This window comes from Ascaphus truei, chromosome 4 (assembly GCF_040206685.1).
Source record: "Ascaphus truei isolate aAscTru1 chromosome 4, aAscTru1.hap1, whole genome shotgun sequence".
NCBI classification, from domain to species: domain Eukaryota; kingdom Metazoa; phylum Chordata; class Amphibia; order Anura; family Ascaphidae; genus Ascaphus; species Ascaphus truei.
In genome coordinates this window covers 132,269,957-132,294,999 of record NC_134486.1, presented here as the reverse complement: position 1 = coordinate 132,294,999, position 25,043 = coordinate 132,269,957, and the positions used below count along the sequence as shown (strand labels likewise).

Below are 25,043 nucleotides of genomic sequence, written 5' to 3'. Positions count from 1 at the left end.
TAATAGCAATAGTAACTAATGATTTACTGTACCAAGTAAACTGCAATACCCATCATTTCTCTACTAGGTTCTATTCCAGATATTCTACTTGGCAATATTTTGTATTTGTATTTGTCATGGAGTCATTCCCATTGTACTGCACCGTGAAATATGTTGGTGCCCTTTTAATAAATTATAATAGTAATGCCCATACAGTTTTAACTTTGTTGCTATGCCCATCTAAGGCCTCGCTCAGACAGGCCGCGTTGCCACGCGCACTATCGTCACTCTTTGAGTCTAGTGGATGACAGTTGTCACACTAGAAACTGCTTGTGGCGGCAAACTACAGCGTTGACGCTGCAACATTTTGCCGCCACAACCCAAATTGAAATTTGGGGCTGCAGTCGTGTCACGTGAGCTGGTCCAGCCAATAAAGGCAAACCAGCTGTGACGTGTTCATTATGCCCGCCACGCCCCCAAATGCCGCAACCCAACTCCTGCAGTTTGAGCGCAGATCGCTGGGCTTATTGGATTCTTCTGACAACAATGATTTTGAAGTACCATGAACTATAGCTTTTGCATATTACTCCCGGTATGAGGGAAGAGAAGCGGAGCCATCAATCCACCGGCCATATGAGAACCTGCGCGCACCAGTGGTCTGGATAAGACAAACCCAGGACTCCAGAGGTACTCGCCAAGGAAGAGAGGCAACTACTTCCTATAAAGACTATTATTCAATGCGCAAGACCTACTTACCTCCTGTAAGTAGGATTCCAATTTTTGCTGGCATAAGGAGTGGATTTAATTGTAAATGTTCTACATGCGATTGTTTTTGAATGTTTATTAAATGCACCTTTTTTAATCTCGCTTTGAGCATTTCCTACCTCTTAGGAAGTCCCCATTCTTTAACCATTTGGTTTAATATTGATTTTAACATACAATATCACACTATGTTCGGTATGTTCTTTTCATATGCCGAGTTCAACCTTGATCCCTTCATCAGCTATGGAGTGATTGGACATTTAAAAAGGACATTGTTCACGGTTGTATTCATTAGATATAATGTTTAAGATTTTTCTGGGTATCCCATGATATTTTTATATTGGGTGCAATAGCAACATTTGCATCCATTTTGCAAGTACTTTATTATTCACACTAGGCGTTGCACAGTATTTTTTCCCTCATATTACACTAGTACCTGTAGCACAAAGATAAATTCTACGACACTGAATAATTATCGCTGCTGATGGGATATACTGTATTTGAAGCATACAATTGAATTAACCATTGATGCAACGCATTTCATTTTCTATGTCTATACACAAAAACAGAACAAAAAAATCAAAAGGCTTAAAAAATGTGCAAAACGACACTGGAACTGCGACTTACCAAACTCCAAGGATAACAGCCAGCTCCTCAGCGCACAGGTCAGGTATGTGGAACTGATCAGGGTCTGCCAACTTGATTTTATTTAGGACCGTATCATCGTTTAAATCATGGTTCTGTCAGTGAAAAGTTAATAAGAAAAGTCATAAATGTGACAAGATAGGTAATGGGATACATCCCACATTGCTCACTTGGGAGACAGTGAGCATCTAGATGATAAAAAGAAAAAGGATCTGATTCAGTGGCTTCCCCAACACTCATAACCTTCTTCTTCAAACAGAGAAAATTAGGGGATGTAGTTGACATTTTAGTCATTGTGGGGCCATGCAATGTCATAGTTATATCCTCTCCCAGCATAGATGCTAACCCCTTCACTGATAGAGGGGACAGCAATGCAGATATCCTAGGCAGCACAGGGGGTTAAGTGAGAAAGTAAGGTTAAGAAGAATTCCTTTTTACCCAAATCTGCATGTGTCCCGGGTTTTGTAACTCTGATCTGGTTTAATCATATAAGCTATACTGTACCTGTGCTCAGTTTTTACATAGGCTTCAGGAAGATTGTTTTGAGCCTAACAGTTCCATTATGTCCCGGAGGCTCAAACTTCAACGTGAGCATTACTGACCATCTCTCATTTATGGTCAGACTGGCACTACTTATGTAAAATTGTACGGTCAAAGCTTTTTAATGATTTAGGGATGCTCTAATATCCTGGGATCCAAACTCAAGTGTCTCTAATGCTATGATTAACCTCTTCTTTGTTGGTGACCCAACTTGATTTGCAAAAGAAGACATTCCAGTTTTCAAGCAGCGTTATTGAAGGATGTGTAAAACCAAGAAACTCTGGACCCTCCGCTATGTATTATCCCGATTTCATGTACAAGATGTAATTATTAAAAGCATGTGAAGATCCATGTAGATAAAAGATACTTTATAGAAATGTCACCTTTCATTTTATTTTAAAACAAAAAGTGCTGTCATCCATTGCAGTCACACACTAAGAAAGGTTCAAACAAAAAAAACTTTAATTAAATTGGCCAATACTCTTATGGGTCTAAAAGACATTAGGGATGACTTGTCTTGTTAGGTATGGGGAATATTTCTCAAAACGTCTACAAGACCTGGGTCAGGGACAGAGTATTTTTAATGTGCCTAGGAATTGCAACGCTATTGAGTACTGGCACTAGCAAATAATGATGTGTGAGAAATTGCAGGTTAATATTGTCCCTCTTTCAAAGATGTCTACTGCTAAACCTTTTCCAGATGAGTGAAACAGGAGATCACCACCGAGATGACCAGGAGCTTTGTACACACAATCATTCTGATAACGCTGTCATTTGTCGCCAAAGTGGAATTAATCCATCTCTCCCCTTTAATGCTGAAATACTCACTTATTTTGCAACTGGCAAAACACGGCTACTTCTATTTAAGAGTTGAAATGCAAGAATTACAAAACACCCCAACCCTGGGTTTTTTTTTAATGTAGTGTCAGTCCTATAGTTTTATTATATTTGGCCATTGTAATTCCCTCAGTTTTCATTTCGAGGTTCAGAGTCAAATTACAACAACGGCTTTATGCAGATAATACCATAACCCATCCACAAATATACTTTATTGTTATCTTTAAACATATTTATATATATATATATATATATATATATATATATATATATATATATATATATATATATATTCTGCATGTACATATTTTTATGCATGACAATTACATCAATACTGGGTTCATGCTCTGACAAAGTGCTATGTAAACTAGCAACAGTGAATCTGTGCCTGTTCACATAATAGATGGGTCGCCAAGCAACACACGCATCTTAGTGGTAGCTGCTGCAGTAGCATTAAGGTACTCTGTCTCTGCCCAACCATCAAGCTGAATGACGACCCTCCATATGCAGGCTCATTCATGGGAATCATAAGAGTGCAAGACTTGGAAGGGGAGGGAGGGGAGGAAATCACTTCACAGGTAATTCAGCGTAACCTTGCCCAACGTGATCTGAAGTTAGATAATTAAGTCAAACGGATGGCAATAAGGGACACAAACCCATTATCTCAATTTACTTTAATGCCTTATGGCTTAAATCCTACAGTTCAGTCCTTGCTCACAGTTGCTCTGATCCTATAAAAATGAATGCTTTCCTCCTAGATCTCTTTTACACAGATCTGTGAATCTATGATACGCCCTACTTTTCCAGTTTGTACATGTTGAACAAGTATAAGGACATGCATGGCTTGTTCCATAATTGTGTGTCTTTTTTTTTTTTCAGATGAAGGCTTAAAGTTGCATTTATAATCAAATCGTTTTCAGACTTCCTTGCACGTTGCCCCACAAATAGGAAAATTGTCATCATCTTAACTGGATTTGCTAGGGAATTTTTCAGCATTTTTCCTTGTGTAGTCTTCTGGGAATTCACGCTGTTTTCCCCTTGACTGTGTTTTAGTCCAGAAGAGCAAGTCAGTGCTCTGATCTCCTATTCCTGCTCTAGCATTAATTCCCCAGAGGCAAACAAGCAAATAAATATCATGATTATTTTTCCAGAGCAAGCTATTTTAGTAGAGTTGAAAAGGTTAAGTAGTGAGATTTAAAGTCTTATCCATTAAGCATAATAGTGGGATATTTCTGATATCCGACTATAAACTGCAGTAATAATCTAACTAGCAGTTTAAAACATCATTAACCCTGTTACTGCCAAAAGGCACCTTTCATGCAGGTGAAGGGGATTGTGGAATTGCTCAATTGCGAACTTGTGTCGCAATTCATGTGACAACTGCATGAGAACAAGTAATGGATAGGTTAATGCCGATGCAAGCACAGCCGGGATCTCTTTGCCTACCTTTGGCAAATTCTCTACGGGGGTCGGGGTTGCCGTCGGTCCGTTGCGTAGGAAGGGATCTCCATCCCTTTGCACGTCTAGAATGAGCTGAGCCACGTCGTTTTCCTGAAACCGTGTCCGTTTTCCCAGAGCACCTGGAGGAAATGAAGACACGATTCACATTGATTTACTGGCTGCCAGGGAGTCGCCTCGGCTCTGGGCTTTCTGCAAAATAATCTACCCTCTGACAGGAAGAGGACCACTGCCGCCAGAGAGACAGTTAACCCCTTCAGTGCCAGGAGAAGCTGAGATGTATTCTGATGGGTTGCAAGCACCCAGAGGCATTGTATGCAACGGACGCGGTTACTTCGAACCTCTGCTGCATACTAGTGTTCCTAAAGCACTCATACTTACTGTTACTGCTCTGCTAACCTCCCAGCGTAGCACCTACAGCGACCGATCAGAAAGGCAGATATTCCCTTTTCCTAAATGTAATTAGGTTTGAAACATAATTACCCTTCTTTGTTGCACTTGCTGCAAGTGATGGAAAGCATGCACGTGGCTGGGGGTTTCTTGTAATATTCAAATAATAATTCATCCATCTCAATACTCAACTATCTACCTGGCATAATGGTGCGTTTCATCATGTATGCACGTTTTACAATGTATGTTGTCATTGATGCAGAAAAACATGTTAGTCGGACACTGAAACCGAACATGAAAAGTAGATCCCAATTAAAAGCAACTAGAATAGACTTTTAGTCTGTAAACGGACAAGGAGGTACAGCCCGAAAATAAAGAGGACCATTGATAATGCCTGGGAGGCGTAGGTTACCAACTGCTAACTCTATCACAAATAAGGATAAAAAATTGTCTAAAGTTATTTTGAAGAAAGAAAAAAAATCACGCGTTGATGGGAAAGGCAGATGGGAAATGACATTCTAGCATCTTGTCAGCAATAAAAAGTTGTAAAATAGTTTATTTTTACATTTAAAAAAAGGACTGCTGCAGGAAGCTAGAAGTCAGCATTGTCAGAAGTGACAGCATCTAAGGAAAGGCTGCATATGGGATATGGTAATGCCGATATAGCGATGTCCTTCCATGTATATATATATTTCTTTCCTGTCTATGCTACGTCCATAAATCTTCCATCTACCCATTGTAAAAATTAAATAAGCATAACCTGCATACTCCGCTGAATGCACACTTTGTCTCGCCTAATTACAAAACAGGCGGGTGACAAACAGTTTGTGACAGCAAAACGTAAAGCTAATGTATTGCCAAGCCCTTGTGAGACAGCAGAAATGACTCTCCAGGGTACTGAAAGCCTTCTAGGTAGATCTCACAGTCACGTCAATGCTGTTTTAGGTTATTTGTGCAGAAGGGAGCAATACATTTCTATGCAAATCAGCTATCTTCTACCTATAGCTTTATGTCGCATCTACAGCTAAGCTGTAATACAGTACAATAGGGCTATGATCACAAGAAACCTAGTGTAGATACATGTAAAGTCCATAGCAAATTATTATCAGTTGTCCCTGACATTTAATCCCATGGCTACAAAATGGACTTACCTGCACTGTATGCAACGTGCTGCAGGTCTCTCTAGCAGCAAAGAAGTGAGGTGATGATCACAGACAATGGTTTTTCATTGTGTGCTGCTCTTACATTGAGAAATGACTGAGAAACTGTAGGAACCTCTCTTGTACAATTTAGAAACCAACAAAGAAACGCATTAATCCCTAAGGCAATGGGGTTAATCTTCTATCTTCCAGAAGATACAATGTAGTTCACTGGATACAGAGATGTTCAGCCCTCATGACCTCCATAAAACAGTTAGGATTTTTGGTTTAAAATCATAATATAAAATCAAGTGAAAAGGTGTTCAAAGGTGCGATAGATAGCTAGAACTAACATTATGTAAATCATTTAACCACATAACGGTTATCCTTGAACAAATCTAACAATACTAAAAGCAAATGCTGTTTTTGTCCCCTTTGGAAATTAAGCATGATTTATTTTTCTCTACCCTTATTCCACCATGGAAAGCAAAATAACTGCAAGGTGGGGGGGAAAAGTGAGGTTTTGCCTGTGTAAATGTTTTTTGAACAAACAGTGGCATCACACAAAAAATAAATCACACCCATTGCAAATCTCAGCTCAACATGCTTCCAAACCAACTTAAAAAAACGTATATAAAAAATACTTATTTGTGTTGAATTTTGGTAAAGAGGGCATCACCCATATTTAAACATCACGCCTATTAGTACAATTTGGTCCTAGTAAGGAATGTGCCATTAAATGCTGTGAAGAGATTAAATAGGGCACTGTTATTCACAAACCCACATAATACACAGACTCAGAGACACGCAATTGAAATTATCATCTACCTTACATAAAATAAATAGAAAGAAGCACTTTTTCCCTCGCTTCTTTATCAACTTCTGGAACTCGCTACCACTGGAGGTTGCAACAGCAAATAGCATTAATCCACAGTAATCCTCTCTCTGCCAGAAGACAGCCCTTCGGGATCGCGACAACGTGATGGCTTGCGGTAGAGATTATGTGGTCAAAGCAGGCCCACAGTCACGTGAACGGGAGTGATTGGGGCTTCAATTCTGTTCCAGTCGCATTCGTTCCTCCGATGGAGCGGTGAACGCGATCTCCCCATAGAAAAATGACTAAAATAGCATCACATATGATGTGCGTCACAAGGACCCCAGGCGTGGAAACCCTCATAGACGTGCAGCAGAGCAGACTTGATGGCAGTTGAAATCTGTGCCATTGCACCATGTCCTGCACTTACAGAGGCCCCGCGCTCTTCCCCACAACATTTAAACTGATTGTCAGGGGAGAGTGCAGGGCCTCTGTAACTGCCTCTTACCTTCTCTCCGGAGCTGGCATCTCCTCCTGCAATCATGTGACGATATGATACCACGACATCACATGGCAATGTTGTTACCATGACAACATGACATAACATGGTGACACATCGCCACGATAATGTGATGTAGCAGGAGGAAATGCCGCTCCGGAAAAGGTAAGGGGCCCCGCCAAAACCCCACTGCATCAAGACCCGCAAAACTCCCAGCCGACCCCGACTTATTGGGTACATCATAAGGGCAGCCTAACGGTTAATAGCTTTAAAAGAGTACTATGTTTATTGATAAAGAAGAAGTCCATAAATGGCGCAATGGATACAACCATGGATGCAAGGAGTGGATAATGCTTTATGCTGTGCTCACCTAGATGCTTCTAGTACTTGTTACTGTCTGGGTGAGTATACTGGGCTTGCCATTTCTGACCCAGTACAGGCAGTTCTTATGTCTTATGCAGACCTATTAAGTCTGCGAGTCTCGCAGCGGTGGAACGAGTCTCGCAGAGGTGGAGCGAGTCTCGCAGAGGTGGAGCGAGTCTCGCAGAGGTGGAGCGAGTCTCGCAGAGGTGGAGCGAGTCTCGCAGAGGTGGAGCGAGCCTCGCAAAGGTGGAGCGAGTCTCGCAGAGGTGGAGCGAGTCTCGCAGACGTGGAGCGACTCTCGCAGACGTGGAGCGAGTCTCGCAGACGTGGACCGAGTCTCGCAGACGTGGACCGAGTCTCGCAGACGTGGACCGAGTCTCGCAGACGTGGACCGAGTCTCGCAGACGTGGACCGAGTCTCGCAGACGTGGACCGAGTCTCGCAGAGGTGGAGCGAGTCTCGCTGAGTTGAAGCGAGTCTCGCTGAGTTGGAGCGGGTCTCCCAGACTTTTCACATCAGCAGTCTCACTTATAGAAATCAGATATTTTCCATTAAAATTACCATTTTTGGCCCAGAATCCCCAATTCTCACCATTGCAGGTCCTTGGAGGTTGACATATCTGCTTATGTGTTATATATTATATCTGCATTATTATTTTACTGATATATTTTAAATACAAGTTGGTGAAAAAGTTGTGCATATCAAAATCAGTATATCTACATTTTATAGATTTGTAGTTTACTATAAATAAAACAAGACCAGAGCTTTTGAAATGCCTGCTAGTAAACTGTAGTACTGCACCGACACACTTTATTCGAGCAAATACCCGGTATGTACCTGGCAGATACCTGGAATGCGCCGCTCCTCACCTCTGACAAGCCCCGTTGCATTTGCCTTCCCAGCCTGGGTTCATGCCTGGCTGATGGGCGGCTGATCTGTTAAATGAGGATGATTAGGATTTAATAGGCTGCAATGCTTCGGGTGTCTACCAGATGGCATAAATTCATGAATTGTAATGCAGTGTATATATATATACTGTGCAGTATTGCAGCCAGCGGGAATAAAATGCTTCAATCCCTGCCTGAAAAATAACTCAATGTACTCGGGCAGAAAACAGTCACAAACCTCAATACACCCGGGTATACCCGAATTCGTGGGACTAGCCAAGCTCGAATAAAGTGTGTCGCCAGTGTATAGTGCAAAACAGATGCATTATTCATATAAAAGAAACTGATTATTGTATTTGGTTAGTTCATTGAAAGGTTACTTAACGATATCAGATATTGCATGCGAACAGCATAAAATATACTTGTGTAAAACATCTAGACTGATTTATGTATCGTACCCATTATGAGCACATTTATGTCTCAGACAGGTCCACAAACCTACCATTCCCCATAATCACTCAGCATGCAATGCTCCCACTGCAGCCAGGAATTCTGGGTAATGACATGAATTAAATAGAAGTAGCTGTGTTTGTTATGTCGCACTACCGCAACTGGACCGAGTACTTCAGTATTAGGTAATGACATGCAAATGAGCACTCACATTGTTGCAATTTGTGCTTCTTAAACATTTTAACATGGAGCCTCATAAGCATATGCCTGCCGTATTAAACAACACACAGAACCCCAAGAAGCTCATTTTGGGAACCCCTGAATCCCCACAAAAATATATATGTATATAAGTGTCAAAAAGGAGTGCTACTGAGCGTGGCGGATGCATAAAACAATGAACAAAAAAGCCCAATGCCACTTCCAATATGACAAAAATACATAGTAAAATACTTATATATTCTCATGAAAAAGGGTCATTTAGTTTAACTCTTTGGCCAAAGCGTCGTAAGCCTGTTAGCCACATCAAGGCAGACCCTGCTCACAGGTCCTAACACTACCAGATAAAATACTAATAAACCTATACTAGGATTACAAAAATGAAAGAGACCTGCTAACTAGGGCAGTGGGGAGGGGTGAGTTTGACACCTGGGAGGGAGGGGTCACTAACCTCCAACAGCTGAGACCAGCTGACAATAAGTTAAACAACACACAGAACCCCAAGAAGCTAATTTTAGGAACCCCTGAGCCCCCACAAAAATATAAATTACCTTTTTTTCAAGAGAATATATGTATTTTACTGTGTATTTTGTCATATTGGAAGTGGCATTGGGCTTTTTTGTTCTTTGTTTTATGCATCCGCCACGCTCAGTAGCACTCTTTTTTGACACTTATATACATATATATTTGTGTGGGGGCTTAGGGGTTCCCGAAATGAGCTTCTTGGGGTTCTGTGTGTTGTTTAACTTATTGTCAGCTGGTCTCAGCTGTTGGAGGTTAGTGGCCCCTCCCTCCCAGGTGTCAAACTCACCCCTCCCCACTGCCCTAGTTAGCAGGTCTCTTTCATTTTACTGGATATGGATCCAATGTTGGTCCTTCTCCCTCCTAATAGAGGTAAATGAGAATTGTAATACTAGTATAGGTTTATTAGTATTTTATCTGGTAGTGTTAGGACCTGTGAGCAGGGTCTGCCTTGATGTGGCTAACAGGCTTACGACGCTTTGGCCAAAGAGTTAAACTAAATGACCCTTTTTCATGAGAATATATAAGTATTTTACTATGTATTTTTGTCATATTGGAAGTGGCATTGGGCTTTTTTGTTCTTTGTTTTATGCCTGCCGTATTACACTGGTTTATAGCACAGCCGGAGTTAAAGAAGTGTAAAGCCAATACACCTACAGTACTCACAGACAGCTGCTTTGACTTTTTGGGTCTCATGAGTATGAGGATGATTCCTGATTACTAAAGTATAGCCCTAAGGGTACAATAGTTATGAATAAACGCTGAATATGGATTGGTTCCTACATACTACTGAACGGCGACCTTCACTACATGGATAAAAATATGGGACACTACATGAGATGAAAGAATAAATGTACACTTGCCAATGACAAGTGGATGTGTAAGTAAATGAAAGGAAATCTGAGTTCGTTATTATATTGAAGGCTGAACTTTATAATGAATTAGGAAACTAAGCATTTCATTGATAAACTGAATGAAACAGAACCTGCCACCAGCTGAATGAATAATGTAATGGAAGCTGGCACCAGGTGAATGCATGGTTGGTAGGCTGAATAAATGCGTAATCATTATCTTGACTAAAGAGAGATTTCTTCCAGTTTTTAATGGATTAACATATACATTTTATGTATTACCATGCATAACATTTAATAAAACAAAGATCCATTCATCAAATGGTTGGCATGTGAAGAAAGACCTTTTGTAGACATGAAAATTGTTTCATAACAAAAATAACTTTTTATTTGGTCCAACAACAGTTTTCTCTAAATCCAACATTGCTGCAGAAACTGGTGGGATAAAAAGGCAACCTAACGTTGGAATTGTGTGTTAAGTTTAATGGAGTTACAGTCTGAAGTATAAACCGGATTTGAACAATAAATATACATGTATGTTTATTACTGAACTAAATTATTAGTGTGGAAAGCTCTGGTCATAGCTAAGGGCTACTATATATTACTACAGTAATATATCAGATAAACAGTGGAAGGCAAAGTCCCAATGCAAATTACACCACAACATATCTTGGGAAACCACTTTGAGAAATGTAGCCTGGCTGTTCTGTCTTCCAGAAATCCTATAAGAGGCACATTGCCCTGACATTATAAACTATGTTGTGAGGTAAAACAAAAATAATAGCGACATGATTACTCTGTGTGCAGCCAATGTAAGTTGAGCTTCTCCACGATTATGCATGGAAGGAACAACTGCGGTTTTGAATGGATAGGGGTGGTGACAGATTATTAATATACAGGACAGCAACCAGAGTCAATAGCAGTATTCCATCAACAAACATTGGATTTGTGGCATGTAGGTGTGAAGAAAACTAGGGTGCTAACCCTTTAACAAAAGATTAAGCATTCCAGAGATGAGGGGAAAACAAACAGACCAGTGAAAATTAATTTGTACAATTCTGTAACTGCTGTATTACCCTGTCCTTATTATGGACAGAAATTGAGAAAATTGCTCAATTGCGCCCTCTAGTGTTCCGGTTTTGGTTAAAAGTGGCAATAAATGGCAATCATACCTGCAAAACCCCAAATAAACAAACTTTCTCCCACTGCAAAATAATCAAGGACGTTTAGGGGGGGTGGGGGGATTTCTGGAATATGAGGGTATGTCCTTTCAAAATATGCACAAAAAAATAAAAGCACAGTAAATATTCACTTGTTTTTTATTGCTCAAGTGCAATGGGGACACAGGGAGATGCTTTTGCCGTCTATTTCAAGTACTGTAGCTAGAGATTATGATTGTTCCAAACAATCTCATGCATACATGGGAAGGAATAATGCTATTTAATTTAGTACACACACACACACACACACACACACACACACATAAAGTAACCCCCTCCAGTTATTTCTGTTAAACTAACTGGGTCTAGTTCCCTAGTATATTTAAAGCGTTTTACAAATCAGATGCTGACATTTATCCTCACGTCCAGTTTCAGGACAAAACAAATGTAAAAAGTCAGAACATTCCTTTTCCTGTTTGCCATGTTAAATTAATTCAAAACACCACTGGGTCGGCCGTGCCTTGGCTGTAGCATCAGTTGTACTCATTACGACTCTAGAACTCCCTGCACACATAATCTTTTGCAACCAACTGTGTAATATTCCTTTTCATAACCCGTCCAAAGGAACATTTATAAACATCCCATTCCATTCTACAGCATGATTTTGGCAAGAACGCCACAAGGGAGATCTACCAGCTAGCAGACGCAGGTCTTTTTTTAAATTAGTAGAGAAGGAGAAAAACTGGAAGAGCACTACTGTAGGTATCAAAAAATTAGAAAGGAGGGTGCGTATCCCATAAAAAGATTATTTATTGGTCATGGAAAAACAGGGCAATGGAGAGCCCTACCAACGTTTCACGCTTCATAGAGCGCTTTCGCAAGGGGAGAGAGAGGGAGGGAGCGGGGGGGGAGAGAGAGGGAGGGAGCGGGGGGGGGGAGAGAGAGAAGGGGAGGGAGCGGGGGGGAGAGAGAGAGAAGGGGAGGGAGCGGGGGGGGAGAGAGAGAGCGGGAGGGGGCGGGGAGAGCAGGAGCGGGGAAGCGGGGAGAGCGGGAGCGGTGGAGCGGGGAGAGCGGGAGCGGTGGAGCGGGAAGAGCGGGAGCGGTGGAGCGGGGAGAGCGGGAGCGGTGGAGCGAGGAGAGCGGGAGCGGTGGAGCGGGGAGAGCGGGAGCGGTGGAGCGGGGAGAGAGGGAGCGGTGGAGCGGGGAGAGCGGGAGCGGTGGAGCGGGGAGAGCGGAGCGGGGAGAGAGGGAGCGGTGGAGCGGGGAGAGAGGGAGCGGTGGAGCGGGGAGAGAGGGAGCGGTGGAGCAGGGAGAGAGGGAGCGGTGGAGCGGGGAGAGAGGGAGCGGGGAGAGAGGGAGCGGGGAGAGAGGGAGCGGTGGAGAGAGGGAGCGGTGGAGCGGGGAGAGAGGGAGAGGGAGCGGTGGAGCGGTGAGAGAGGGAGCGGTGGAGCGGTGAGAGAGGGAGCGGTGGAGCGGGGAGAGAGGGAGCGGTGGAGCAGGGGGGGAGAGGGAGCGGTGGAGCAGGGGGGGAGAGGGAGCGGTGGAGCAGGGGGGGAGAGGGAGCAGGGGGGGAGAGGGAGCGGTGGAGCAGGGGGGGAGAGGGAGCGGTGGAGCAGGGGGGGAGAGGGAGCGGTGGAGCAGGGGGGGAGAGGGAGCGGTGGAGCAGGGGGGGAGAGGGAGCGGTGGAGCAGGGGGGGAGAGGGAGCGGTGGAGCAGGGGGGGAGAGGGAGCGGTGGAGCAGGGGGGGAGAGGGAGCGGTGGAGCAGGGGGGGAGAGGGAGCGGTGGAGCAGGGGGGGAGAGGGAGCGGTGGAGCAGGGGGGGAGAGGGAGCGGTGGAGCAGGGGGGGAGAGGGAGCGGTGGAGCAGGGGGGGAGAGGGAGCGGTGGAGCAGGGGGGGAGAGGGAGCGGTGGAGCAGGGGGGGAGAGGGAGCGGTGGAGCAGGGGGGGAGAGGGAGCGGTGGAGCAGGGGGGGAGAGGGAGCGGTGGAGCAGGGGGGGAGAGGGAGCGGTGGAGCAGGGGGGGAGAGGGAGCGGTGGAGCAGGGGGGGAGAGGGAGCGGTGGAGCAGGGGGGGAGAGGGAGCGGTGGAGCAGGGGGGGGAGAGGGAGCGGTGGAGCAGGGGGGAGAGGGAGCGGTGGAGCAGGGGGGGAGAGGGAGCGGTGGAGCAGGGGGGGAGAGGGAGCGGTGGAGCAGGGGGGGAGAGGGAGCGGTGGAGCAGGGGGGGAGAGGGAGCGGTGGAGCAGGGGGGGAGAGGGAGCGGTGGAGCAGGGGGGAGAGGGAGCGGTGGAGCAGGGGGGAGAGGGAGCGGTGGAGCAGGGGGGAGAGGGAGCGGTGGAGCAGGGGGGAGAGGGAGCGGTGGAGCAGGGGGGAGAGGGAGCGGTGGAGCAGGGGGGACAGTGAGCGCGACAGGGGAGAGTGAGCGCGACGGGGGGAGAGTGAGCGCGACGGGGGGAGAGTGAGCGCGACGGGGGGAGAGTGAGCGCGACGGGGGGAGAGTGAGCGCGACGGGGGGAGAGTGAGCGCGACGGGGGGAGAGTGAGCGCGACGGGGGGGAGTGAGCGCGACGGGGGGAGAGTGAGCGCGACGGGGGGAGAGTGAGCGCGACGGGGGGAGAGTGAGCGCGACGGGGGGAGAGTGAGCGCGACGGGGGGGAGAGTGAGCGCAACGGGGGAGAGTGAGCGCAACGGGGGAGAGTGAGCGCAACGGGGGGAGAGTGAGCGCAACGGGGGAGAGAGAGAGCGCGACGGGGGAGAGAGAGCGCGACGGGGGAGAGAGAGCGCGACGGGGGAGAGAAAGAAGTTGGAGGAGAGAGAGAAGGTTGGGGACAGAGAAGGCAGGGAAAGAAATCTGCCTTTTGTGACAGGCTTGTAGTGCAGTAAAAATACTGTATAAATCAAACTTGCAAACTAGCTTTAGAAGGGATTACATGCCTCCAAAAATAATCATGGTGCCCTATATAATGATGCGTTCTATGTCTTGGTCCCCACAGGCCACTCCAGCGGGGACAACAGCTTGTCGTTAATGAGGCCGGGCCCGCTACGAGGGGGGGCCGGGCCCGCTACGAGGGGGGGCCGGGCCCGCTACGAGGGGGGGCCGGGCCCGCTACGAGGGGGCGGGGGGCACCGCGCCGCATTTTTCAGACACATTAAAATTGTGATTAGACCTAGCGACGGAGCGCTAGGCCACGCCCCCTGGCGGTTCAGCCATTGAGGGCGAACCTGCCGGGTGACATCATGGCTGCACCCCTGTAACCCCCCCTGCAGCTCTCTGCAGACTGGGGAACTCAGCCTCTCGCGCCGCCAGCCTCGCAGGCGCATGTGCAGCGCAGGCAGCGGGGCCGTAGCCTATGTCTATGAATTCAATATTTAGCCCATAGCCTTGATCTTAGAAAAATAGAACTTAAAAGTGTGTTGGTATGCTACTTGCTCTTCACCCTTTAATCCATAGTAGCAGCCAGCATGATAGTCTGGAGGAGATTAGGTTTTATTAGCGGTAGACAGTACAATTACCAAAATGTAATAATTTGAGATTTGAAGTAATGTGTTGTTAGTCTATGTTTTCTATGGAGAAAAAGCTATAAACGGCAGCAAATTCAGAGTCCTATTCAGCTTTGCATCATGTTATTTTTCTAGGTCATGTGCAGAATAAGAATCCCTGCTTCAAATACATAGAAGAAAACTCTATACATGAATCTTACCAGCTGGATTAACCTGCAGTTTGGTCATATCTCTGGCTGCACAGAGATGCTCCTTCGCATGTTTGTAGTCATAGTAATAGAGACATGTGTATCCACACTCAAGGCGGAGTTGCACAGCTAGGCCACGGACCTCTTCTTCGAAAAACAAGCTCTCAACTTTCAAAACTGTAAGAGAAAAAGGAAAAAAATGGAGAGTCACTCACTGAGGCTATTCTAATGACTGAAGTCCGAATCGGAGCTGTCGGGGTACTGCACGCCTAAAGTCAAAGCTTCATTTCTTCAGTTATACGTCCCACAAAGGCTTACATTTTCCCAGTCTCCCAAACTAGATATGCAAACATCTTTTTACCTTATTTAATAGGGATTTCTCTCATTCTTCAACTGGCTGCACTATGTTGATTGTAACTTCAAGACTGAGTTAAAGGGGCAAATACTAATTACCAGTGGGAGTTGTGGGATTTTTACAGACCTAAATGAAGGCCCAGTGTGAGCCAGAGGATGGTATCCTGTACCAAAACAGCGGACTTACCTGTCCTGCTTTGGTAGCATGTACACTCAATAGCACAATATTTCCTAAGATGGGCAATGTCACAGCATTATAGATCAAGAAATATATTAAATAAAATACCCCCAAAAGTAAATCATGTTTTTTGGATAAAAGATTAACGGGAGGTTCCCCAAAAAAATTTTTTTTAAAGAATGGGTGAACACGATTCAGGAAGGGAGAGGGGTGGGGGGCCCGACATATGATTGAAACTTACACCTAGGGATTCGGCAAGGTACAGGCACAAAGTATAGTTGAGAGAACAAGAATTGCTAAAGATGATGTCTGAGGTTTTACAACACACAGGAAAATGGGCAGCCTGGGTGGGCCATGTGGCTCTTATGTACTGTCAATTGTGATGTTTCTATGTGTATTGGTATCATGGACCCATGGACTAAAAGGAGTGACATTTACCTTCCAGGGCAAAAGAAACCAAGCGTATGGATCTATATACATGTGTATATAAACACGAACACATTTGAATATATATATATATATATATATATATATATATATATATTATTTTTTTTTAGACTCCACATACAAACCAAATATATGCATTCATATAAATATATACACACATACCCATATAGGCTCCATAATCTTTTTTCTGCCGTAGGGGCATACTACATAGGTTGATGCTAGTCACATCATTGTGTGAGACGTGGCATATGAAAACATTCGGGGTACATTGGTGTATGGTTCTAATTTACAGGTGGTCCTCAGTATCAGACAGCCCGCTTTCCTTCTAATTTCCTTCTCCGATGGCACATAATGCAGTCCGCTGGACGCACTATCCGACGTACTGCACCGACACACTTTATTCGAGCAAATACCCAGTATGTACCTGGCAGATACCTGGAATGCGCCACTCCTCACCTCTGACAAGCCCCGTTGCCTTTGCCTTCCCAGCCTTGGTTCATGCCTGGCTGATGGGCGGCTGATCTGTTAAATGATAATGATTAGGATTTAATAGGCTGCAATGCTTCGCGTGTCTACCAGATGTCATAAATTCATGTATTGTAATGCAGTATATATATATATACTGTGCAGTATTGCAGCCAGCGGGAATAAAATGCTTCAATCCCTGCTTGGAAAATAACTCAATGCACTCGGGCAGAAAACAGTCACAAACCTCAATACACCCGGGTATACCCGAATTCGTGGGACTAGCCAAGCTCGAATAAAGTGTGTCGCCAGTGTAGGACCCGCTTAACCGACAGTCATCGCCGCCGATTAACATGGCCCGCAATCCGACGGTCCGTTATCTGATGGCGGTTTGCGGGACGCATTCCGTCTGTTAACCAAGGACCGGCTGCACATTTCAAATTCAAAAGAAACATTTAAACAACTTTTCATTTAGAAATGTTTGTTGGGGTGCTAAACGCCAGCCACAATGTGGACAGCAATTGAACACTTGAGAAAAAAAAAATAAGGTGCGCGTTTTTAAGAAATGTATGTATATTCTTTATGCAGTTCCTTAATTTATGGATGTGTCTGAAAAATGAAGTGGAAATATAATAAATACTAGCATTGCAGACATGTACTGCGCTGCTAGGCATCTAACCTTATACAGCTGTGGTGACATCATCGTTACTGTCAAAATGCACCGGCTCTAATCCAACAACAAAAAATACATCTTATACAGGAACGTATTTTGAACGGCTGCAGGAAGAAGGAAATGTGGAGGAGGACCTCAAAACGCAAAGCAAAATATTTGCCCTTTAGACATTTCATATACTGTACATATAATGCATAATATCTGTGTGTATAGTTTTTTTTTTTTTTTTTTTAGTAGGTTAGACTAGTTTATGTGCATCCTTAATAAAATGTGTATTTTAGTCAACTATGTCTTTAAATCATAGAGGATTAAACTGGGAAATTATCTAGTGGCTCAGTGTCAGCTGGAAGACACTCCGTATTACAGCTGTATTTCATTTGTCATTAAAAAGGAGTGTTGAAAGGGCTTTTATTTGTATTAAACCCGTGTGCTGTATGCTATCGTGCTATAGTGGCCTTTTATGCTGTCCATAACATGTGTAATTTACGTTTCGGGAGACAGCTATTTTTTTTATAGAAAAAAATGTCTCATTATTAAATATGTAACATATTAGATCGAAGTCATAAAAAACAGGGTGCTGAATATGTTTAACCCTACATTGCTTTCCTGTATTTTTTCCCTTTCTTTTCATCGGTAGGATTGCACCTTTAACAATATCAATACTGATGGGTGCAAAGCTCAGTGTCTGAAAATGTGACCTATAACTCACCCCTCTTTCTGCTTTCTAATATAATTGGCAACTATTATTTAATCACCATGACCTGATCTATGGCCATGGGAATTTATTTGTGGTATAAGGCACAAGCTAGTTGGGCCCTTGAGAGCTCTTATAAAGCTAAAAGAAAGAGGTCAACGACAACAGATACTTAAGGGAAGAGTCTGACCACAGTGATTTGACAGGGTTTGCCTTTATGGGCAAGATGATGTTTGCTCTTCTCGCAAAATGCATTACGTGTTTTTCCTTCTGGAACCTCATAAAATGTAAAACTGCTTGATGCCCTCATGCTGCTTCTTTAAAGCCATGAAGTGTAGCACTTACGCTGAGATTATAGACCGCGCTGGCATATGACGTTGCGCGCGCCTCTCACCCGACTGATTGGGGAATTCAGTTTCCAGCGATTGGGGAGGCGTGGCAGACCCGTCACCAGGCTGGTTCGCCATGATTGGCTAAACCGCTCATGTGACGTGGCCGTCGCTTGAAAAGACAAAATGTTTTGTCTTTTGAAAACGCAGTTGCACCATCGCTCTCCATAGTGCGCGCCCTCATAGGGATTCTGCCTGTTCTTTCACACGAGCGCCATCGCACAGACATAATCTCAACCTAAAGCTTTAAACTCCTTTGCGGTCAAAGCATAGAAGGCCCATCAGGCAGAAAATGGGCCAGTGAACTGTAAGTTAGCACTGATGATAAGATGAGGGCAATGTAAAATTCTTATGAGTTTGTACAAAATGACAAGTTATTCGGTGCATTTTAACCAACCTGGTTATTAAAAATAAATGTGAAAAAATCCAGAATGTATACCCATCACTTCAATTATTTTGAGTGGTAGCGATGCTACTGTAACCGGTATAAGATTATGGAACTGATCAGTGACTGAGTTTGTTTAATTTATGACATTGCAAAAGTAAAGTGAGAGTACATAAAAAGATGGTGCAATTTGCTACAAAAACAACAAGCACTTTTCATAAATTTGCATCAGCACCATATGTGCAAAGCTTGGGAATCTGATTTCTGAAATTTGACAGAATTTTTTTGGGGAACTGAGGTTTACGTCACCTCAGACCTGGCAAATGTTTTTGACGCGGAGAAATGAAATCTTCACCCATTACCAGCACAATGTTGAAACATCCCATTGTCATAGTTCATACCCTAACTTCAATGACCACTACCAATGCCAGCAAATTTGCAGCAGAGCACCGTGATCAATTGAGGTAGAGTGACACAAAAGTCCTATCTTCACTTGCTTGTGGCGCTCCAGTTTGCAAAATTCATACACAAAATAAGTTATGGTGGCTAAAAAACTGACACAAACCTTCCACCGTACATCAAAAAAAAAAAAAAAACAACAACACTACTGAGCATACATAACCCCCTACTACAGTGTTTATTTCTAATGTAGACATTGTCCGATATCAAAATATCAACAGGTTTCACCACTGCTTCTTAATGTCTTGTTATGACTCCACCTCTCCCCCTTATGTGACATCTATATCTTACAAGGCCAGCACCCTTAGCATTGTCATGCTGCATATAGTACGAATGTGGTTACAATCATGATTAATTACTTACAATGCATGTCAATGGATAAATATTTTTTTACCATTTTTATTTATTTTCAAGTTCAATTTTTTTCATCAATTGTGAAAAAGTGCCCTATTCACGTTAACGGCTTGAAAAAAACTGTTTAAAAAAATAAATACAAAATCTAACATATCTTACATATCTTCAGTGCACGAGGTTTAGCAGTCACCTTATCTGAAACAACTACAATGCCAACATTCCTATCTTTATTGACTTTGTTTCTATCAATGCTGTGTGGGTCAGCACACATTCCTAGAGAGTCCTGAGTAGACCCATGAGAGTTTCTACTCCCATCTATTTAGTAGTATACAATAAAATTGATTCTTCAATAACACAAGACTATCGAAGACCAAAATCCCTCGCGATCTGGGGTTATTATTGGCCAGTTTTAGCCCTTGTTATATGCACAAAACATATCCTCATTAACTGGATCTATAAATGTATGAGTATCCTGGCTGGCTTCTGTGAATGTGGTACAATCTCTCATTTTGTTTAGATTTTCTCCTGAAGGGGCTGTTTGTACCCAGAAACACATTGTGCATTTGGTCTTGTTTCATTAATAAATAGTCTGAGTTGACCTTTGTATCATACGTGTGCACCTAAGCTCTTCTTTTTCTCTTTGTTTATGTGGCAGGGAGCCGGTTTGGATCTTTGGAGGGACCTATGCATGAGTGTGTTTGTATGCATGTGACTGGTGAAAGTGTGTGCAAATAAAATCATTGCGTTATCAAGCTGCCCATATATCGGAAATGTAGAGTTCGCAGGTCAGCTAACAGAAGCTGGATGGGAAACATTTCCGACAGCTTCCTTAACAGAAGGAAAAACAGGGGTATTTGAGTGCTCTAGCAAACAGATTAAAGGAGACATAAATTATATCCAGAGATAAAATATATTGGGCAGTGTGTGTGTGTGTGTGTGTGTGTGTGTGTGTGTGTGTGTGTGTGTGTGTATGTGTGTGTGTGTGTGTGTGTGTGTGTGTGTGTATATATATAGTGTGTATGTGTGCCCACAACACGTTGTAGCATCTTTTAGTCCCAGATAAAGGCAGGAAACGTCGTACTTCTCTTACGCGAGGTTTATTTACAAGGATTAAATGATATGCCAACAGGTCCACCATCCCTTTAAAATCATAACTCATAAAAATAACACCTATTCCCTTTAGGGAAAACCGCCCTCACTAACTGCATGGCCAGCTAACATGCCCTGGCATATGCAACAATGTAACAGTCTCTGCATACAACAATAAAGTGTTTTTGCTAATCTGTCAATCCTTTGGAGCAGACTTCCCTGATTCAGCACGGCCTTGTCGTCCTTTCTTTCTAGGGAAATTCAGCCCCACGTTGAGCCCAGAGAAACTCCTCTGTAGGTCCTCTGTAACCAGCTTCCACAGCTGGGGAGAACTTCTATCTCCCCCCCCCTTCTCTGGGGAAAACAGTCTCAGCATAGCAGCTTTCAGTCTGTCTTTTAAATCACTTCCTTGATCACTCAAGGAGTCTGATTAACTCCATTAGTTAGCAGTTGCTGCTGGCGTCTCTGAGGAATTAACTCTCTGTGGACTGGAAAGCAGTGAGACAATGTCCTGTGAGCGGCCTGTGCACCAGCCTCTTTGTCAGACATCCACCTCTTCTTTTTCCTTGCCTTCCAGTTGAAGAGTCCCTCCTTCGGGGCAACTACTAGGCCTTCTGGGCCTGCAGACTGGTCTTTCGCTAAATAATAATAATAATAATAATAGCAAGTTCTTGTATAGCGCTGCTAGTTTTACGTAGCGCTTTACAGAGACATTTTGAAGACACAGGTCCCTGCCCCGTGGAGCTTACAATCTATGTTTTTGGTTCCTGAGGCACAGGGAGATAAAGTGACTTGCCCAAGGTCACAAGGAGCCGACACCGAGAATTGAACCAGACTCCCCTGCTTCAAACTCTCAGTGCCAGTCAGTGTCTTTACTCACTGAGCCATTACTTCTACTACCTCTTTATCTTGTGCCGGCCGGAGTCTATAGTTGAAGCTCTGCCTTTGTTGTGTCCCCTTTTGCAAAGGTTCCCGAGCATCCTGCCGTCTGCCAGCTCTATGCCGCTCTGTGACCCTGATCTGCATATCCTGAAGATGCATCTCTGTCTTCTTCCTCTTGTGCTCCCTTACCCTGTAGAAGAGCCTTGACCTCGGTCAGCTCATTGCATTCACTCGTCAGTGACTGTTTGGCCTTCTCTTGTGAAGACAGTGACTCTGCATTAGCAGTGATGGCTTTTGGACTTTTCGCCATCAGCATACATTCAGTGTTGGGTTCCACGCCATTTATCTTCAGTACTTCAACTTGGGCGGGATTCTTATTAACCCCAAGTGCACCCCATGATGCCTCTCTATTACAAGTCAGCAGACTCGTAGGCTTGGGCCTTTCTGTCTTGACTCCTTAACTTACTCCGTTCAGAGTATTGCTGGACAATCTCTGATGTCTTTCTCATCTTACGATCTCGGACACACTTCAGTCCCATTTTCTTACTGTGCTACTCCATCGCAACTTGGCCTTCCCATTCCATGCCTTGTGGAAAGTAGACTGTAGTACTGCAAAGGTATTGCAGTCACACTTCTTGGAGAGCCTCACTTGCTCAGGCGGTTCAAACTTTGTAATCTTATTTTTCAATTGAGCGGTGTCCCCAGTTCTCAATGTCCCTTGTCTTCACGGGTATTAGTTTCTGTGGGATAAAGACGCTTGGGCTGGGCCAGTATCTTTTCTCCAGCTTCAGCTGAGAAACCTCCTGCTGGGCAGCAGTAGAGTCCAATGTAGCATCCCACTCAGTCTTCAGGGGATCGAGCTCCTTGCTCAGGTCACACTTTTGTTTCTCTGCCATCTTGCGGCCAGCAAGCTCAGACTCCAGGTCCTTCCTCAGTTCTTGAAGCTGTCCTTCTGCATTTCTTTTCCCACTCAGGGCAGTTGCTAGTTCAGCTTTTTGGAGTCGAGTCGCGATTCCACATCTACTAGCAGACTCAGAGCAAAGCTTAAATCTGTTTCTTTTCCTCTAATTTTGACCTGCAGCTGCCGGTGCTCCTCCCGGAACTTGTCCAGCAGCTTGCGGTTATCGGCCATCTCGGTCTCATAGCATAGTGTCAGGTCGGCCATCTGACGAACCGACAACTCCTCCCTCTCGGCGAGCTGTATCTTGCACACAGCAATCTGCGTCTGCTGTTCTTCAGTTTGATCCTGCAAATTCCCTCTCAGGGCCTTCACCTCTTCCTGGTGTTTGCTCTGGGTTTGCATCAGCGCCTCCTTCATCTTTGGGAACTCTGCAGTTTTTGTCGCTAGGATCGCCGCTGCTTCTGTTTTCCAGGCCTCTTTTTCCTTGGCGTACTGACTCATGGGGATGAAGCTTCCTCTTTGCTTCTCCAGCTCTTGGTCCAGTTTCTGGACCTTTTTCCCACTCCCTCTCATACAGAGTCATCTGGCATCTAAGCTCCGCCTCCAGCGATGCTCTGGTGACACGCAGCATGGCCTTCAGCTCCTCATACTGCTCTGTAGGGACACACTTGGTATTCAGCCGTTCCTGTAGCACTTGTACTTTGTGAGAAGCCTGGAAACTTTCCTTCTGTAGCACTCGCCGCATCTCCTCAGCATCTGCCTTTTTCAACTTGGCCTCTTGCAGATTCACACACAGCTCTTGCAACTGGCTCTATAGTTTTTGCTCTACTTGGGTGTGCTGCTCCAGGGAGACACGTCCTTTATGCAGCCTTCTTTCTGCACTCGCAAGTGCTTCTTGCACTTCAACATTTTCTTGGATCAATTGCTTCTTCACTTTTTCTGCTTGGTGAAGCTTCTTATCACCTTCACTGATCTTGTCAGTCAAGTCTGAATTTTTCTGCCTCAGACTTATATTTGCTCTTTTTACCGTCTCTAAATTCATAAGGATCTCTTCCCCAGCATCCTTCAATTCACAGACCTCTGTGCTAAGGGCATAGACCTCATGGCATGAGAGTTCTAGCCCTGCTTTGAGCGTGCAATCCTCTTGCTGAGAAACTTCTAACTCTGTGATGAAGTTTTGCACATCTTTCTGGGACATCTCATAGTATAGTTTCCAGTCAGTACTTGTTTTCTCTGAGTAGCTCGGCTCTCTGTATATGGCGGTAGCGGTAGCCTTCGTCATCTCTAGGCTGGTCATCATTCCCGTGACTATAGCGTCAAACGCTCTGGGCTGTAGCTCATCTCTGGTCTTTTCTGGAGCTTCTGCGGAAAATGGAGACAGTACTTTTCGCGGGGCCCCGCAGGAGTCATCATCGTCACCATCATCCTCATCTAACCTGAATGGGCAGTTTTTGATGTGGTCCAGCCTTTCACACCATAAACATTTCTTGTGCGGTTCCTTTTGCGGGACCACGCCGGAATACCCAATTCCTGAAAGGACATTGTTTTGTGTGGCCAGGCACATTACACATATAACACATTGTACAGTATCCTTCATTTTCTACCTACAGGTGTATTCTTCACCTTGACCTATTGGAGGTGCTATTTCCTCAATTCTTCATACTGGACGGGGCAGACTTTACACTCAGCACTTGCATTATCTTTACACAGCACAGCAATCCTTTCATACCCGATGGGGCAGACTTTACACTCAGGAATTTCCAGTTGCAATTTTCACTTTCTTCAGGGGAAAAAAATAGATTTTCTGCTTGCGTTCAGTGCCTTAACATATCTTCAACTACTGACCTCTGAGTACTATTGCATCCATACTCACACATTCTCTGTGTATGCTGTAAGCACAACTGGTCATATACAGTGGGACAGACATTGCTTGCTTTTCACTTCAGTTGGGCGGCCAATTTAAATCCCCTCATTTATCTTCAAACCTACAGTTTCCGCTGCTCAGGGCCTTTTGGACTGTCTGCATTCTCCACCAATTGTGATGCCCACACAACGTTGTAGCATCTTTTAGTCCCACATAAAGGCAGGAAATGTCGTACTTCTTTTACGTGGGGTTTATTTACAGGGATTAAATCCTATGCTAACAGGCCCATCGTCTCTTTAAAACATAACAGCACATAAAAATAACACCTTTTCCCCTTTAGGGAAAGCCAACTACACGATAGTTTTCGCCCTCACTAACTGCATGGCCAGCTAAGCTGGTTCCCAAGCCAAAACATGCCCTGGCATACATATGCAACAATGTAACACAGTCTCTGATTACAACAATAAAGTATTTTTGCTTATCTGTCAGTCCTTTGGAGCTGACGTCCCTGCTTCAGTATTGCTTTGTCTTCTTCTTCTTAGGGGAACTCAGCCCCCACTTGAGCTAAGAGAAACTCCTCTGTAGGTTCCTCTGTAATCAGCTTCCGCAGCTGGGGAGCACTTCTATCTCCCCCCTGCCCCCCCCCCCCCCCCCCACCCTTCTCTGGGGAAAACAGTCTCTCAGCATAGCAGCTTTCAGTCTGTCTTTTAAACCA

The 25,043-nt window shown here is 44.5% G+C and overlaps 1 protein-coding gene across 1 annotated transcript in view; it reads right to left on the bottom strand.

Annotated features, from left to right (window-relative positions):
* TTC27 (tetratricopeptide repeat domain 27) overlaps positions 1-25,043 on the bottom strand; it is a 401,980-nt gene that overhangs the window by 317,587 nt on the left and 59,350 nt on the right. The window contains exons 4-6 of the mRNA XM_075594976.1: positions 15,207-15,371; positions 4,210-4,343; positions 1,369-1,481 (exon numbers count right to left, since the gene is read on the bottom strand). Coding sequence (XP_075451091.1) covers positions 1,369-1,481; positions 4,210-4,343; positions 15,207-15,371 — 412 coding nt within the window. The remainder of the gene's footprint in view (positions 1-1,368; positions 1,482-4,209; positions 4,344-15,206; positions 15,372-25,043) is intronic.